Source organism: Lichenostomus cassidix, chromosome 9, assembly GCF_008360975.1.
Source record: "Lichenostomus cassidix isolate B80296 chromosome 9, HeHo_3.0, whole genome shotgun sequence".
Lineage (NCBI taxonomy): Eukaryota > Metazoa > Chordata > Aves > Passeriformes > Meliphagidae > Lichenostomus > Lichenostomus cassidix.
Window position 1 is genome coordinate 16,830,459 of NC_139490.1, and position 18,346 is coordinate 16,848,804.

Genomic DNA, 18,346 nt, shown 5'->3' on the forward strand with positions numbered 1-18,346 from the left:
AATTACAAAGGATGTATTAAGAAGAGATAAAGTTTTTTTTTTTTTTTTTGCTTTGGTGTTGTGAAATACAGTCAAAATCTTTTCAAAATAAATAAAGTTGGACTGGGAAGATAGTTCTTTACAATAATTATAGGTATTGCTTTTTTCTTGATCCAAAATGTGAGGGAATCATGTCAGAACCATGGGTCTTTGCTCTTGTGGGAGATTCCCTAATTCACAGGAAAACAAATGTCACTGCTGCTCACCAAGTCATCTGCTGCACGCAAGTGCTATCGTAACTGAGTCATTGACGAGCTACAAACATTTCCCACCATTTCCCTCTAAGGTTGTGGGGTTTATTTTGCCTAGTGACTGAAAAGAAAAAACTGAGTCAGCTCCAGCATCATACCTACTGTCAGCTGAATTTTCTTACACTGAAGTTTCAGGGAATGAATGCACTCAGACCCAAGATATTCACATAGCTGCCTTTTAAGACCATAACATGGACCAGCAGAGAAATATTAGTAGAGACTTTTTGCTTTGAAACTTCAAACACTTCAGTTCATTAGCCTAGGAAATAAAAAAGAATTCAAGTAAATGACCCAACCTCATATGGTGTGAGTTTCTGATTCCCTCAGTGCTGCAGGAGCATTCAGTCCCAGAGTGGCTGCAGGGACCAGGGGCTCTGTGACACTGGTCTGCTGATGTCCCCAGCACCCCACCCTGGCTGGGGAGCCCACGACTAAGGTGGGTGGCCTGTGCAGCTGCAGAGGAGCCAGGCTGCTCCAGCCCACAGCTCCCACCTCTGCAAACACCTCCAGAAGGGATGCCTGGTTACATCACATCAAAAAACTCCTTGAAGCAGCTTGAGGTATAAGATACAGAATGAAACAGACAAAGGGAGGGGATAATGAAGAGAATTAAAGTCTTTAGATAAACACTTTGACAAGAGTTCTGCGAACTCAGTGGATGCAGAAAGCCTTTTGCCACAACTGACGCATGCTTCTGATTTTAAAAATGATTTATAAATTAGGAGTAAGATACCAGACGTGGAGATGATGCAAGCATTTGAGATGTATCAATCTTTAAAGCTATTTCTCTCTGAAAACTATGAGAAAGGCCTTGGCAGCAAAATCAAAGCGTCATAGTAAGAAAAAAAAGGGCAAAGAAGATACTAATAGGGAAGAAAACCAAAGCAGGACTATGAATGGTGGAAGCTGGGTATAATTCCCTGAAGCCTCTGCTAAAGGCTAGCACAGCAGAGTCCTTCACTGCACAAAGTCACTGTTTACGAGGGCTGAGCTTAGTGCAAAGGCTCCTGCTGTCAGGAGGAAAAGCTCCCTTAGCCTGGCGGGGTCTGGCGCAGCCCTGACTCAGCACGGCAGGGAGCAGAGGTGACGTGGGCTGCAGCCCTTCCCTGGGAAAACACAGCTCTGCTCTGCTCTCCCTGCACGCAGCCGCTCAGCACCGAGGCCAAATTCCTGGAAAACATCGGATCAGGAGCCCACCCTGGCCAACAGCCCCTGTGACATTCCTAAAGCACCAGTTCTGGTCAGACAAGGGGAGACCTGGAGACCCAGAGAGATGCAGAGACAATAATATGAGCACAAAGAGAAGCAACCAAACAATTTTAAAACGGGTCTTAATCAAATGAAAGTTGAAAGAAGACAGGGAGTTGGCTGTAATCTCAGCCCTAACAGGGAAAGAAAATGTGAAATGGTGTCAGCCTGTGCTCCTAAAGAGACTTTCTAAGGCTTTGCTGCATTGAATCAACACAGGAATCTGCAAATCACAATGGGCTAGAAATTTCTATCACAATAAAGCTGTTCTGACTACTACTGGAACTTTCTTGAAAAAGTAAATAAACAAAGACAAACAGATGGAAATAATTATAATCCAAATACTTGGAATTGTTGGAGTGAAGTCTTCAATCATCCCAGACTAGCCTGGGCCCTAAAAACCCATCCAAACAGTTACTAGTAGAAAATAAAACTGATAGAAGGAAATTGAAAAGTTATTTAAAAAGAAGTATCCATTAGTAGCAGTGGGAAAAATTCTGGGGAAAGTTCGAAATCTCACCTATTTATGAAAACATTAGGAAAATTACTGCAAAACACAAGGGGACACACTCCCCATCAGCAACATGCTGCCCTCAACCAGACCTGCCACCTGCCAGTCCTGGAAAACCCCAGACAATCCATTACTGAGCACATGGAGGAATAACTGTATGGGAGACACTTTCAAAAAAATATTGAGCAAGTTTATCAAGAGTTCAAATAAAAATAAAAGAAATTTCTGAAAGAAACTTAGCGCATTTTACTCATGATATCCTTGGAGAGATGTCAAACAGTGCAGCAGGACCCACCATCCCTCAGAAGCTCCATGCTGATCTGCACCATGAAGGGAAAACCCCAAATCTTCTGGCCCTCAGTTTGCTCTGTTGCAGGTCACCTGCACAACATTTACCTGTCAGCCCAAGGAATACACAGGCACAGGCAGATATCCCACTGGAGCTGCACTGAATCAATCATTTATCAACCCATTTTGATACAGAAATCACTCGAAGAATCTCCCTTTTTTCCTTCCCCCTATTGTTGTATGGCTCTTACGCAACTTTGGCAAGAAGGGGAGGAAAGAGGATGAGATGCTGAACAGTCCAGATTGCTCATCAGCATTCTCAGCCTTCCTGCTAATTACGTTACACTGCTTTAGCTGGAACAGACCAAGTCCTGCATTGCAACAAAATTAAGCAAAAGCATTTCATTTCCAGGAAACCTGGCAGAAATACCCAGTAAACGTGTGTGAGATCCAGAGAACTGATGAAACATAAAATGCTTCGTGAGTTTTACCAAATAGTTTCCTTACAGCTTGTTAAACATCCACAGCCTACCTTCCAACTACACTACATAACAGGAACCATGCTTTCCAAATCATTCTTCAATCTTTTAAGCTGTATGCTTAAGATTGAAAAACAATTATACAAGCATGGTACTAGGAAACATACCAAAAATAGAGAGTTTGCAGAAAAATCCCTGACACAAATCTTATTTCAAAAGAACTGAATGGTATCTGACCAGCATCATTAAGATAAATCTCTAACGCAAAGCTTGTATTATTAGCTAAGCATCCAGGATGTTTTACCAGGTTGGGATACAATAAATTTCATGGGAATTTGATAGACAGTCACTTTTGCTATTAATAATTTAATATTTCAAAATGATGCTTCTTTCTCCCCCAGCCATTGTAGCCTGAAGTAGTAGAAACTCAATGGAAATTTACTTTATGTAAGGAAACTTATGCAATGTAAGGATCTATGTCAAAATCTCAGCATTTCAGAGGGATAAAGGTCACCAGCCACCAGGCTTGCTGCCAAACACTACTGTGATTGCACATCAATAGTAAGCCATATAAACTTTTCCATTGAAGTTTAACTTTTACATTCATGAAGTCATCTCTCAATCATCTGCAAATAATTACCAAAACAAAAAACAAACCACCCTAGCCAACACTGGAACCAATAAAAAGCATCACAGTTTTAGAGAAAAAAAATTAACACACTCCTGTAATAAAGTGGGAAAGGGTACATTGGAATATATAGATATTCAGGGGCTAGGGATTCAAATATTCAGCCACCCACACGAACTATCCCTCCAGCCATGGGCAGACAGCCCCACTGCCACCAGCTCTGGTACCCAGGTTCAGCTTCAGCTAAACAAAAAAAGGAAAAAAAAAAATCAATTTAAGTGAATCATCCTAAACTATTTGAAATAAGAAGTTTCCAGCCTTAAAAACCCCCAGTATTTTTGAAAGGAAAAAAAAACAACTGCTTTGAATATAACTGGATCCAGAGGAAGCTGGAGCCTTCTCATGGCTGGTTAAGGGGATAAAAAAAAATATCAGCTATACAGCAGGGAGGTTTGACATTTTGTCAGCACTATGACTCTAGGTATTTGGAGAACCTGTAAATAGAGACACAAAAAAAGGAAAAAGAGGCTTCTGTTGAGATGCCTCCAGGCTGGACTGTTACCAGCAGTGGCTTGTGAGCTTGTAATCAAAACTTGAAATTTAAGTGCTCAAGAGCTCTTAAGTCCAACTGCAAACATCTAATATCTGACCCTTCAACACACAAACTTAAGGAAAATTACACACCAAATGCAAGTCCTAGCACACTTTGATAGGAAAAAAATGTCATAAACTTACAGCTTTCCATTGGTATTGCCACAGCCAGTGCTTTTAAAGCCAGGTAAATGGCACTGAAAATCCAGGCTAACCTGGCAACTCCTGCTCCTGCATTCAGTCCCAAAAGGCCACACAAATTTGACAATAACAAACACATTTCTATATTATCAACCATGTACCACTGAAAAAATTGGACATACAGGGCCCAATTTGTGAAATTAATTTTATTTTTGAAACATGATATCCAATTACAAATAAATAATTCATACAATATAACTCAATTAGGATATACAATGTTCAGGCAGTTCATAGTAACAACCAAGATCACATTGAAAATGAGTTTACATTAAATAACCCATTACAGCAATATACAACTGCTCATTCAATTAATGTTTCAGCCTGGTCCAAGGTGTAGGCAAGTTGAAAATTGTTCCTCTCACCAGTAAAGAAACAGATGTACACGATTTTATACCGAGTCCAAAGTAGTTAATACCACCACAGTAAATAAAAATTAAAAATGCTGCATTGCATCACCTAAACGTAGTTTTAGTACAGAATAAAAAGTTTGTGAATTTTCGCAGGACAAAGGTTATTGCAAAGGAATTTTCTGTCCTATAGCAATTTCTGCATAAACTTATGAGCTTTACCAGGTTGTTCTTAATGTATGGTTTCGATTCCATACCCTTCTCTGCATCCTGTCTGTACAGCAGAGGGATGGAGGTACATGTTATGTTCTTAGCTCCAGCCATACATTGTTTTTCACTTCCATTTCAGCAGAATTTTTCACTGCTCAGCTACAGCTCCCCACGGAGGTGATGCTCCTGCCTGAGACCTGCAGCAGCAGCAGCAGTGAACTTGCACTGTCTTTTCTGACATGCCACTTGTGGATTTCCTACCTACCCCAGAAAGACCGTGTTCTGCAAAGTACACTTACGACATCTAGATCGAATAATAGCCTAAAGTCCTGGTAATTTTTTTAAGGAATTGTGGAACTTAAAAGATATTCACAGCATCCCTGGAATTTCTTGGTCAACCGTTTTAATAATGAAATACATAGATTTTCACGACAGAGTAAGTAGTTACAATTTCCAATGATTGAGAGACCTGGTAAGTTTGTATTTACAAAAGTTGTGTTAAAAATCCCCCTCTTTTGGGGGCCCTTCAGGTGAGGTATATGCCCCTTGCTCTTAGTTTGAACTCAGATTGTTTAAAGTTACAGCTCTTCCCACTACAAAACTCCCCACATGACAGAGACCATTCCTCCCAAATATTCACTTCCCAGTTCCTGTATGGCTGCCCACAGCCTTTGGGACTCATGCAGTGCATTCCAGCAGGTACTTTTGTTCTTGTTACACAGGGCGTGGGAAGACAAGCCAAAAAAACAAACAAACAAAAAAAAACCAAACAAAACCACAAACAAAATAAAAAAGGAGAAAAAAAGGAAAAAAAAAAAAGAAAAAAAAAAAGAAAGGGAAATTCCCATCTGGGAAGCAGAGCATCTCTGCAGGGTTGGAACAAATGCCTCAGAAGTTGTCCTTGAGCTCAGCAGTGCAGGAGCACCGGGTGAGGTGGCAGCCAGAAGGACCTGGCAGCTCACAGGAGCAGGGCAGGGAGGGAGGGAGCTCCACACCAGAACTGCAGCCTGACTGAAATCCCATTACAGCCATTGTCACTCCCCAGCACACACAGCACAGGTGGCCTCAATGGGACATGGAAGTGCTCAGAATCCAGCAGTATTGGAGTCTTTTGTCAGAAAACAAAACAAAAAAACCTTACTCATCACAAAGATTTTTAGAAGTCTTTCTATCTCCAGCGCTGAGACTAAATTTAATGAACTGCTTTGTTTTCACATTCTGTAGAAAAAAATAAATGTCCACAATGAACCTGATGCCTAATGAAGGAGGAACTATATATACCACATCCATTTTGGACATAAACCTGAATAGTAAAATCAAATGCACAGTTAGACTGCAACCCCATCTTGTGACTGCATTAGAAAAAAAAAATTAAAACTACGATTACCAAACCATTTTAAAAGTTTCATTTATGCAATTTCTCCAAAGAGGATTTAAACCCTTAGCAGAATAAAATACTAACTTCAAATTTGTTTAACCAAAAGCAGATTTATTTTCTTAAATCTGCTGCACAATGCACCAAGTGATATACATAGTACTTCAGCAATTTATTAGTTTTCACTAAAAATCACAAAAATATTTGAACAATGTACAGTCTGTGCTTAGTTCTATTTAAGAACCTGTTGATGGAGCACAGATACAAATTTAAGTGTTAGTAATGTCTAATATATGGTGTGACACTTCCCTACAGCCTTGGCAATTTTTCCACATTAGGATTCTTCAGTTATTTTTCAACATTTGTCTTTATTTGCCAGAAAGTTTTCATTTATGATCTGGAGATCTAAAGACAGTAATCTCAAAACTATGGTTCCAATTTCTTTTTGTTGCTTTTATTTCCATTTGATTACTTTTACACCGAAATTTACCTAATGTTAACAGTTTTCCATGGACAGCAGAGCCAGGTAAATCCACAATTAGCACAAACCACCTCCCTGTTTCATCAAAACTGAAGTACAGGGAACCTGCTTAATAGCCTTCAACTCCTATGAATCTGCTTTTTATAATCAATGGAGAGCATTAATTAAAATCTCAGTGGTTTATAAAATGAGAATTTGCCTATCAAATACCTCCCAAAATCTCATGTTACAAACAGCATGAACTCCCTCTCCCAAACTAAGCTTCTGTCCTTCAGCATTACTCTGTGCTACCATAGCAGGGGACTAAGTGAGCATCAGGACCTCGAGATTTAGTACTACAAGTAAATGATACAAATGAGAGTAATCTCCAAATTAAAGCCATTTTAATATTTGCTCCATTACAAGGTTGACTGATATATGCCTTTTCACATTCTCATGAAACCCTGAATATTCTTCCCAGAAATATTTTGAAAATAAAATTCACATCTGAAACAAATCTGAACACTCACTGAAGAAGAACCCCCATATTTTTTTCAAAAAATATCCATGACCCTCTTGTGAAACAGAAATTAAGACTCTTTCCCAAAGTAAGAATTGGGTGTAACAGACCAAGCAACACAGATAACTCTGGCTGACAAATGCTTCAGTATCTGTTTTTAAAGCAAAAAGTACTACACAAAGGAACAGAACCAAAGGGAGATTTTTAATGGCACAAAGGGCAGCTAGGCACTGTGTGAGCTGAGAACATAACTGACATTATGACTTTAAAAATCCCCCCCAGTAAGATATGGGTTGCAGCTAGGGCAGTGCAGGGGTCTTGCCAAACCTTCACAAACAACGAAAGAGCAAACCCAGCGTAATGTCCAAACCTAATGAGAAAAGAGGAAGGTTGCTACAGTCCCTCTGCTAAAAGGACACTGTCAAGCTTGTAAAGTGTTAGGTGAAATTAATGATCAGAATTCATACTAGCACTACACAATTCAACTCTGGATGAAATGGTCACGAGCTATTTAAAAAAGGAGTTTCTGTATCTGAGAGATTATTCTTAGGTTTAACTTCTGCTGTGTTAATAGCATCTTCTGTATTAAAGGAGCTTTAACTAACACCTGCAAGAGTACCTGCCTCGAGGCAGAGCTGTGCCATGACCACCCTTCCATTTTCACATACAAATAAAAGTAACCATTAGGCACATATTGAAGGTGTATTACACAAGCTGGAATGTCAAACATTTTCTCCCTCAGATTTACACAGAAAAATAGCACAGCAGCAAATAACCTGGTCCTCTGTTCAACAATTATTTCGTTACAAGCATTTTCAATGTACATAATGTCACAACATCAATACCTTCTTATCTTTAAATAATTAGGTAAAAAAAGGCCCCCAGTATAACCATTTCTTATATAGCCAAGTTCTCTCTATATACATCCAAATTTTAAAGATACAAATAAAACATTATACAGGATTTATAAATGTTTAAAAACTTGAGGCTTCAGAATCATGGTTTCCCAAAAAGACCTGGGAAAATCCACAGACTGACAAGATAGCAGAGAAAACTGGAAAAAAGGAGACAGACACAAGTTTGCTGCCATAACATTTTACTAAACTTGCCAGTCATCATGGTGATGTCATTAGAAAGAACAGTTTAAGCTGGAAATGAGGAATGGTGGTTTTGTGTGTTGATCTCAAGTGTTGAGTTGAGACAGGCAATTCAAGTATTTCCTATTTGATCCAAGCTCATCGTAGCAAAGTGGTGCAGAGGAGGATTATTTTACATTTTTTCCATACATTCGATCAATGTCCATCTGATAAAACGCCGTGAGCTCTTTGCGTTTTAGTTTGAACGCGTCTGTCACCAGACCAGTCTCTGGGGTCCAAGGATCAGGGCTCAAACGGATTTTCAGTGGGATTTCAAACTTCTCCAGGTTAGCTGTAAAAAGAAGTATTTTTAACACTAAACCAAAATGTAACCATTTTCCTAAAATGAAGCACAAAATTGTACTCTGACACAGAAAAGCATGAAGAACAAACAAAATATCGCTGTGTCACTGCTTCACTCTGCACCACCACAGCCTGACAGACTGGGGCCAATTAGCACGGAAAAGATACTGGTGGGGAGGTATAATCCACACTGACAGAGTCATAACCACCCCCAGGACTGTTCACTGCCTGTCCCAGACCAGAGCTCAGCAGAACTGAGCAGATAGAAGGCTTGGGACAAACAAGGCATTTCTTCACACAAACAGGTTGAGCTACACAACTCACCATGAGATACTGTGGACACTGATACAGAATAGCTGAGTAACTTTCAAATGTGGCTAGAGGAGTCAATGTAAGGGAAAGTCTTCTGAAAATTACTAACTACAAAAAGATGCTGCTTTGGTTTTGGAAATCCTTCAGATGCAAGTAAGTGCCCCTGTCACTGTGGGTTTATTTCAACTCTGCACTGGTATGGAGCATGTGAGACTGTCTGATACCCAACACATATTATGATTAGGACCTATAGGTGGCCCACATTGTTTTTGGACCAGCAGCTAAGGCAAACAAGATACTACAGAACATCTTAAAGAACACCAGACACATACACAGAACTGTACTTGTTAAGATTGCCCTTTTTTTAATATTCTTTCCTCAACTATTTGCCACAGTAAAAGCAGCTCCACAAAACAAAAGGACTGACCCAACTCATGTTTTGTTGTTGGGGTTTTTAACTATGAAAATTTCGCTTCCTATAGGTTCTATGAAATATACACAGTCAAGGAAATATTTTTAAGGCCTGTGATTATCTGTTTTACAGACAGTGGAGTCCACAAGGTTGATACCATCTACCCAGCCACTCACCTGCCATAGCAGCCTCAGCTAGCACCTTCAGTACCTCTTTTTCCATCTCAGGACTGTTACAGATCTCTTCCCAGGTTCCTTTAAATCCTTTTTTTCGGGCTAGTTCTGCGAGCTCCTTTTGATTTGGCACAACAAATCCAATGACATAAGAATGGAAACTGAGAAGCACAATGTACTTTAGTATGAATTTTTGCAAAGTAAACAACTCTTCAAAAATAACATTTCAAGTTAGGGGCTTTACACCTCATACAGAGATATTGCTCTTAACAGCTGGCTTTTGTTCACCTGATAATCTTCCTGAAATAGCACATGAGTTACCTTTGCCTGCTTGAAAATAAGTAGAAAGAGAAGCTACTTACCTTACAGTAACTGGATTGCTTCAAGGTGTGCTGTCCATATGCATATTCCACTGTCTCATGCCCAAAGCTTTGGGAAGCAGTACCCATACGATGTCACTGCGCCCTGCCTCTCCTCATGCTCTGCAGCCCGGAATGGAGACTGGTGTGCGGCTTCCCTACCTCAGTTTCCTCTCAACTGCAGAATCCAGTTACTGTAGAGGAGTAGAGGACTGCAGTGAAGAGGGGTTGGAGAGCAGGTTGTGGAATGAGCATATGCACAACACATCTCAAAGGAGGCCTGCTTCTGTAAAGGAAGTGACTTCTCTTTCTCTTTCAAGTGATTGTCCATACGCTCACTCTACTGTTGGCAAGCTTTGTCTGCTCCTGACGTGCCCAGAACATAGCAAGTTGTGATCTCAAAGGCTTTGGGCCCTAAAGAACAATTCACTCTGAAACAGGTATTCAAGGTTTTGCAGATGATGTAAATTTAAGGCAAAATGTGCACAGAACCTCACACAGCAGCTTGACATACTCTAACAAAGCAGATCACAGAGCCAGAGTTAAAAGTGATCTCTGAAGAGCTCCTGATCAATTCACCTGCCTTGAAGCAGGGTCAGACATAACAGATGTTTGTCTAAATCTTTCTTAAACATCAGCAAGCACTAATGCCAATGCTTCATCACTCAGAGCATGAATAAGCTGTTCCTGATGGCAATTCCTGACTCTTCCTCTTTGCAGTTTACATCAGAATAGTCAGATGTCCCTCTCTTTTCCATAGAAGCTATTTATTCATTCACAGACTGTTACCTTTTTTCCCCCTTGTCTCCTTTGTAGTCTTGCTTCCTTTCTTAGGTTTGTTTAGAAATTTAAGCAGTGCCCTTTCCTCCTAAATCATGCCTTCACAGGTCTCTGCCCAGACATTGCCATTTTTCTCCTGATTTCTTTTCACAAGGTCCATCTCTTCAGATGTGCTACACATGGATTTCATCTTAGCCTCAGTATCACTACTGCTTTCATCTCACCTTCTGCCTTTGCTTCTGTTCCATTTTCCCCCCATGCACAGTCATGCTGCACTCTGTACTGAGCCCTTGTAACTTCATCTAGGGTCTGCTCCCTACTGTGTATGTATTGTGTATGAAGGCATCTGGAACACAAAGGACTCTGGCACTTTCGTTCCTGCTTCCTGTAGCCTTTGACATGCTCAAGATCATATCCAGTATCACCAGCATCTCCAGGGATAAACAGCATATAGAAGCAATCAGCTGGCTGGGAAGCATCAAACATTCTGTTCATCTAAAATTCAGCTCCTTGAGTAGAAGCATACTTGTTCTGGACAAACAGGTTCATCCAACTGCTTTTTTCTTGGAAAGAACACCTTGGAGCTCACAGTTCCTAGAACATGTAGCTTTTCATTCTAGTTAAATCTTCACTTGTTGCAGCTTTAATCCTAAAGCATTGCTTTGTCTTGAGAGGTATCCTGAAGGTACATCTTCTGTCTAGAGCAGTTACTTCCCTCTCGCTGCTCTTTATGCAGATCTTTTGTACTTGGTACCTTTGTCAGTCTTGGCAGTGATTACAACAGCATGAAGTGGGTATTTTCAGACTTTGCCCCTCAGGACCTCCTTAGTCATCTCTTCCATGCTGAAAGATTTTGCCCAAATGTCTGTTCCACGCTAGGCAGCCTCATTCCCTAGCCATGCTTATGATTCTACTTACACATGGCTCTCAGACTTATGGTCAGAAACATATTTAATGGCACTACATATAGATATCACTGTTTCTATTCTGTAAAGTCTGGTTCTTATCTCCTTGAGATGACTGCTGAGAACTCCCGCAGGCTTTTTTTCATGTTTGCTCATTCCTCAGGCAACTGAGCTACTCATTTTCCTGAGGTGATGCTTGAAACCCACTTAATGTGTCTTGGGTGGGTGAAGTGTTGATAAAGCAGTAGGCATCTCCCCTGACAGAGGTCTAATCACGATTCCTTTCAGTGAATGTTTTATTCCTTATCTCACTTACTTGTCTGAAGTCAATACAGTTTTTGAAGTGGCAATATCATGTAAACAATTCTGGTTCCCTACTACCATGTTCAGAGGAGCTTTGCACCCTAAAATCTAAGGTCAAATCACATATTAAAACCCATTTGTAAAAGTCTGCCCTCCTTGTCCTTTCGCACGTGGGAGACAGAACAGCTACAAATGAAAGAATCCTCCTGCATACAAGATCTTCCAGGCAAAGTATAAGGAGAGCCAAGATCTGAGAAAGGTCACAGGCACCGTTACAAAATCTCTCTGAGCTCAGACTGCTGAGGTGAGCATAAAACCACAATGAAATGTGCATATGGACAATCATTCAGGGACTCAGTTACATGGCTACTTAGGCCACATGACACACATTAATAGTATTAAGAAAAAATACAGAAGCAACAGAAAAACCAATCTGGAACGTCTTGTCTTGTTTGTCCTTGGTCTGGACTCACTCTTGTTTGTAAATTACCTTTAAAAATTGCTCATAGGTTTTCCTATTTTTAAGTAATCGATGCAACATGGCCTATCAGAGTCAAGTGTCTGTCTGGCAAGTGCATTTTAGTTTCCAATGTTATGCTGACCTGGCAAAATTAACATATAAATTTGGTAGCACAGGTCCAATAGTGAACTGCAATCATGGAAGAGAAGAAATCACATGTAGGAAGCTCTTTCTTCACAGATTACAGAGAGTGCTTGGAACAGTCACAACTTCAGGCTGTCTAAGCAAGCAAACATGAGACTCACTTAGTGAGTCCAAATCACAAATAAAGCTCAATAGAATGGAAATTTTCTCAGCAGTGGCATATCCAATGCATGCCAGCCTATTGATCCAAAACTGTTAAAAGTGAAGTTACAGAAAGACTACCATTAGTTATAACAAACTCCTCAAAATTACAGAGAACCAGGTGAACAAACCAAAAATTAATTTTTTTATTTATTACCATTGAGCAATTCTCTGGTATGCTTGTCCTGGCTTCTGTCAAAGTAAAGTGGGTATTTTTTGGCCATACTAGAAATCAGAATATTTCTGGTCATTTAAAAGCTCCCAAATAACTTTACAAACATCAACGTCAAATGTCGACAGGAAACAAAGACCACCTGAGGTACATTTATATGTGTCAGAGGAAAGAAATTCTAGAAATAGAAACTTAAGATATTTTTGAGCCCTTATCATCTCATTTTTAGTCAATGTGGAAAGCAAATAGACATTTGATCATCATTTATTGTGAGTTTGCACAGTATTTACAGTGTGTTTTCTCTCAAGCTTCAAGGTGGCATACAGCAGGGGTTAAAGAAAAGTAACTAACTCCCAAGCCAGCTACTGGGCTGTTGGTGGTTTTTTCCACCACCTTCCTCTGAAGCATCAGAGTACTTCCTCTGAAGGACAGATCACAACTAAACACAGCAAGGAACAAGGTGTCCCAGGGCTTGTAAAGGTAATGATTTCCAAAGTGCTTGAGAGATGTCTGTAATTACTGCAATAGAGCTCAGCTGTTTTTCAGACTGGGGAAAGGGGAATGAAAGACTCATTATTGGTGTTTTCCAATAAATGATGACAGCAAATGAGAAAGGAAAAATAAAACCACAGATTTCAGATATTTTAGTTTTGATAGAGTTATTTGGTTGCATTATAAGTAAAATCCATTTTTCAACGGATTAAAAATATTCCACACATTGAGTGGCACATAATTTTGCTTTTGGCTTCAAGAGGACAGTCAAAGAACAGAGCAATAACAAACTATCAGCTGCTCTTACCTGCTTGCATACGCACAAATATTATCCACCAGTGGGAGATTCTTGAGAGCTGCTTCCACTTTGCCAAGAGAAACATATTCTCCTGCCTGCAGTTTTACAAGATCCTTTTTGCGATCTGTTGAGGAAGAAAGGAATTAAGTGTTAATTAGAGAAGACAAAACTTTTAGACATTGATTTTAGATTTTTCTGGCTGACTCATGTTTGGTGAATGTACCAGAAACCTTTAATGTCAGCTTTCCAGACTCTGCATTTTATCATTCTGTCTCTCCCACCAAAATGAAGGACATTATAATTGCATGCATTTTCTGCCTTTAGAGCAGCATTTCCTATATGACAGCACCATCATGTGCATGGAAGACAACTGGAACTACAGAAAAGCCACTGTTAGCCAGGAGCACACATTTTGTGCTCTTTGCTCCAGACCCACAAGTCAGGATATGCACCATTGGATGACATTTTGTTATTTATTTCAAGCTAAATAAATATTTAAAGAGCAAGTGTTCACCTTTTACTTGAAAAAATAATAATAGGAACCAAAAATTAAGCCCAAATGACTTGAGGTTATTGTACACAATTGTACAAAATTATACACTAGAAGGCAGTTTATCTACTCAATTAGCTTATACTTAACTCTCTAATTACTACCCAGTCTCACTAACTTAGGGAGTCAGTGTTAAGACTGTTTCAAAATGAACCAAAAATCATCTTCTAAAACACATAAGTTTACATTAACACATCAGAACTTCCCTGGGATCCATGGGAAGGCTTTAGATTGCATGACAAGATATGGATTTTTTTTTAAATTACTGTATTTCACAACCCTGAAAAATGTGTGTGTATATGAACTCACCAATAATTTTTAGACACCCATCATGATGAAACTCTCCAATGTCTCCAGTATGGAGCCACCTCTGCCCATTCTCATCAACAGTGAAATCTTTTCTGGTTCGTGCTTCATTTTTGTAGTAGCCCACAGTGACATTCTGTCCTCCAATAAGGATCTCACCTCTAGGATATGGTTTATCAGTGTTGTAATATCCACCTAAAAGGATGAGGGTTTTTATTAAGTTAACAAGAATGAAAACATATTCCAAAGCAAAAATCTGTGCTATCCTTCTGGCAGTAATAAGTAATGTGCTTTATCAGTGTCACACACTGGCTCAAATTAAAAAAAAATAGTTTTTTTCATATTAGTGCAAAAACACCCTAAAGTATTATGTATTTCTACTCTACAATACACATAAAAGCCTAAAATGAAAGGAAATCCCCTAAATGCATTTCAAAATATATTATGTGTATTTTTATAATGTATCAATTCAGCTTCCATTCTACATGCCAATTTTAATGACCTTAAGAATAATATTATGAAGATTATTTTAAAATAGTTTCTTAATGGCAACTGAAGGTATCATGCATACTACCTAGTCAAAATGCCACTTGCATTGACAGCTTCTGTCTGGATATTTCCCCCTTTAGAAAACACTGAGGAATTTATTTTACCTTTTTTCTCCCCAAGAGCAAACTTTTATAGGCAAAAGTAGCATTTAAAATCTAAATAGCCAAGAAATAATCTAATTATTGCTACAGAGCAAAGCCCAATAGAAAAATACAGTTCTTACAAACACAGTACAATTTAATCATATGCAGGAATTCTCACCTTCTTCCCAGTTCAGTAACTTAATTTCACAGCAGACCAAGGGTGCTCCCACTCTTCCTGTAGTGTAGTCCCAAACTAGGATTTAAAAAAAGAGCATTTTCAGAAAAACAAAACCAAAACTGATTAGAAAAAATAAAATCTTCTGTTGTCCTGCATCTTCAGTGAAAATTAACTGCTACTTATTCTTGAACTTTAATTCATAGAACAAAACTTCCATAAAACCTAATGGATTTATTAAGGTAATGCAGATAAAACTCTTATCCTGCTATGAGGGTAAATGGCTGCATTTACAGATACTGTCAGTTACTAAAAGGCAACTGAAACAATTAGGATCTGTTATATAAAATTAAAATCTGGTGCAGGCAGATTTATCTTCCTAACATATCAATATACATTAAAAAAACTGAAAAAATTTATTCAGTTCAAGTGGGAAATTCAACAATGCCAAGATCCCATTCACACTAGAATGGGTTGTGCCATCACAAACGAGAACATACATTTTATATGTAGGTCACCAACTTTAGCACAATGCATCCAAATTAGCACCTCCCCCTGCTTTATGCATTGACGGCATTGCAGCATTCTGCTGATGTTTGGTGGCACCAAAGGGACAGGTGGTCAGAGCTGACCCCCAGGGCCAGCAGGGTGTGGTGACACCCACCTTCGGTGATGGTGCCAGCGCCAGCAGACTCGGTGAGGCCGTAGCCCTGTCCCACGGGGCAGCAGAAGCAGATGTTCATGAAGCGCTGCGTGGCTGCCGAGAGCGGGGCTCCTCCGCACAGCAGCAGGCGGATCTTCCCGCCCAGCAGCATGCGCACCTTGCGGAAGATAAGGCTGAAACGCAAAGGGAGAAGGACACTTTGGTGCTTGCCAACAAAACGAGAGAGCACCTGGCTTGGGATCTGAACTGGAAGTCTCCACTGGGCTCAATTACATTTTTCATGACATCCAAAGAAAACCCCAAAGGAGCACATTGAAGTTTTCAGAAGTACAGAACCCATCAGTTTGAAGATGGGTTAAATGTTTCAGAACACAGATTTAATGAGACAGTAAACTTGTGTGATTTTCTCCCAAAAATCATTTAAATGGTATAAATTCTGTAATTACATTATCCTTTACTCTCATTGAAGCCAGAAGTTAGGCTCAATGATCCTTATGGGTTCTTTCCAGTTTGAGACATATCATGGCTCCCTTCTGTGAAAACGTGAAGTCTACAGTTTCCTATAAGAATAGACTTCTTGTCTTCCCCAAAAACTGTATAAATCTATTATTAAATTCCTGATGAAAACACAATAAATGTGAATTTTCAATCTGTTTCAAGTTAAATAACACTCAAATTCTATCAGTAAATATTTAAATCCCTCACACAAACTACAAATTTGTTGTTTCAATTTACACTTAAGTACAGACTTATTCATGTTCAAGGTGTCAGTAATAAAATGAAGAAAAGAACAAAAGCCAGATACTGCTCCTGTGGTAATAAGTGATTTTTGGTGCCATTAAAAATAAAGTTAACATTACCTATCGCAGAGTGGGGTAGTGTAACCTTTGGAAATCTGTTCCATTTTGTAGTTGTAGGCCAATATAAATAGATTCCGCTGGAAACTGGTCATTTCATTCACTTTATTCATGACGTTTTTGTAGATTCGATCCATAATTTCCTAGTTATGTGAAAAGATGAACTTTAACTCAAAGAAACAGAATCCTGAATTCAGTATAGCAAAAAGAAAACACCTAGAAATTCAAGTATGCTTCTGCTGACAGCCCCATTCCCAGGTTCCCTCCTCTTCCCTTGCTAAGAGACAGCAAGAAGTTCACAGAAAGGAGAAAAGCAGTATCTGGGCAGGAGCAGCAGTAAACCCCCAGCTGCCTGCTGCCAACTCTATTCCACTTATTCACCGTAACAAACAATAAATGGCTAATTAAAATGGGAATCTAATCCCTATTGCTATTTTAACTTTGAAAAATGTTGATGCTCGTATGACCAATGTTTATCCCCAACATACAAATAAATAGCAAAAATATTACTTTAAGCCAGCTTAATATCAAAGGCTCTACCTTTTTTATTTAAATGGTCATTTTATTAATTTTGTTGCTAAAACTTGAATTCTAAATTATATTTTTTAAAAAGGGTTTTAAAATCATTCATCAGTTACTTACCGGAACAGCTGCCATTAGAGTTGGCTTAAGTGTAGTAACATCCCCTTTGCTTCCTTTCTTTATTTTAGAGGACTAAAGTGAAGAACAAGTTTACTAGCAGACACATTCAAGATCTTTAACATGAGAAACAAAATTTCTACTGTTTTTAAAGAAATATTACAAAGATCTGATGTAAGTAAATTTTTTAATTTCTTTTTTTTTTTCCCTGCCGTAAAGACTTACATCTACAACATACCTGGTCAGCCAGCGTCTGAGGGGAAGAGTAACCAATGCGGCACCCATGAGACAGACACACGAGCTCAGCACTCAGCTCCAGAACGTGGGCAAGAGGCAGGTACCCAATGTAAATGTCTTTTTCCCTGCAAAGAATTTTTAAAAGATAGGCTTACGTTGTATCACTTGAGTCCTCAGATGAATCATTAAGCAAAACTTCTGCAAAGTTTATTGCAGAACTAGAGAAAGTAGAAAATGCCTTTGAGCTTGAGAACTTATTTCAAGTCACATGGGTTTTGTTTCAAGGGTTGCATATCACACACTGTTTCAGGCATGAACAAAGGGTGATGGTTACTCAACCCAAGAAAATTAACCGTGTGTTATGGTTGCAAAGGCAACTCGGTGGACAAGATTGAAACTGGACCAAATGGAAAGAAGCCACAGAATTCAAACATTAATGAAGGGAAGCACTGCTTAGGGAAGCTTTCAACCACTCTAGCGTAAGGTGGCCTCACAGGCTTTTGTGTCCTGGTCTTGCCCCCACACCAAAGAGGAGGGAACAAAGAGACATGAAGTAGTCATATCCTTTAGCACCGTGCTGGAAGATGTTCAGACATCAGTGCATAGTATGCTGTGTCACAGCCACAGCAATATAAAACAGCTCATATTTTACACACAAGTAATCTAAAACTAAATGCAACTCTGTGAC

General features: G+C 39.3%; 1 protein-coding gene across 5 annotated transcripts in view; it reads right to left on the reverse strand.

Annotated features, from left to right (window-relative positions):
- Positions 1 to 4,367: 4,367 nt before the first annotated feature.
- Positions 4,368 to 18,346, reverse strand: part of ACSL3 (acyl-CoA synthetase long chain family member 3) — a 49,636-nt gene continuing 35,657 nt past the window's right edge. For 3 of the 5 annotated variants that reach the window (XM_085069656.1, XM_085069655.1, XM_085069658.1), the window contains exons 8-16: positions 17,660 to 17,783; positions 17,425 to 17,496; positions 16,786 to 16,925; positions 15,926 to 16,098; positions 15,265 to 15,339; positions 14,458 to 14,649; positions 13,608 to 13,722; positions 9,488 to 9,645; positions 4,368 to 8,576 (exon numbers count right to left, since the gene is read on the reverse strand). In XM_085069656.1, the coding sequence (XP_084925782.1) occupies positions 8,413 to 8,576; positions 9,488 to 9,645; positions 13,608 to 13,722; positions 14,458 to 14,649; positions 15,265 to 15,339; positions 15,926 to 16,098; positions 16,786 to 16,925; positions 17,425 to 17,496; positions 17,660 to 17,783 (1,213 nt within the window). In that variant the 3' untranslated portion in view covers positions 4,368 to 8,412. Of the gene's footprint in view, positions 8,577 to 9,487; positions 9,646 to 9,846; positions 10,038 to 13,607; positions 13,723 to 14,457; positions 14,650 to 15,264; positions 15,340 to 15,925; positions 16,099 to 16,785; positions 16,926 to 17,424; positions 17,497 to 17,659; positions 17,784 to 18,346 lie in introns of those variants that run through there. The other 2 variants (XR_014854090.1, XM_085069659.1) reach the window with 2 other exon arrangements.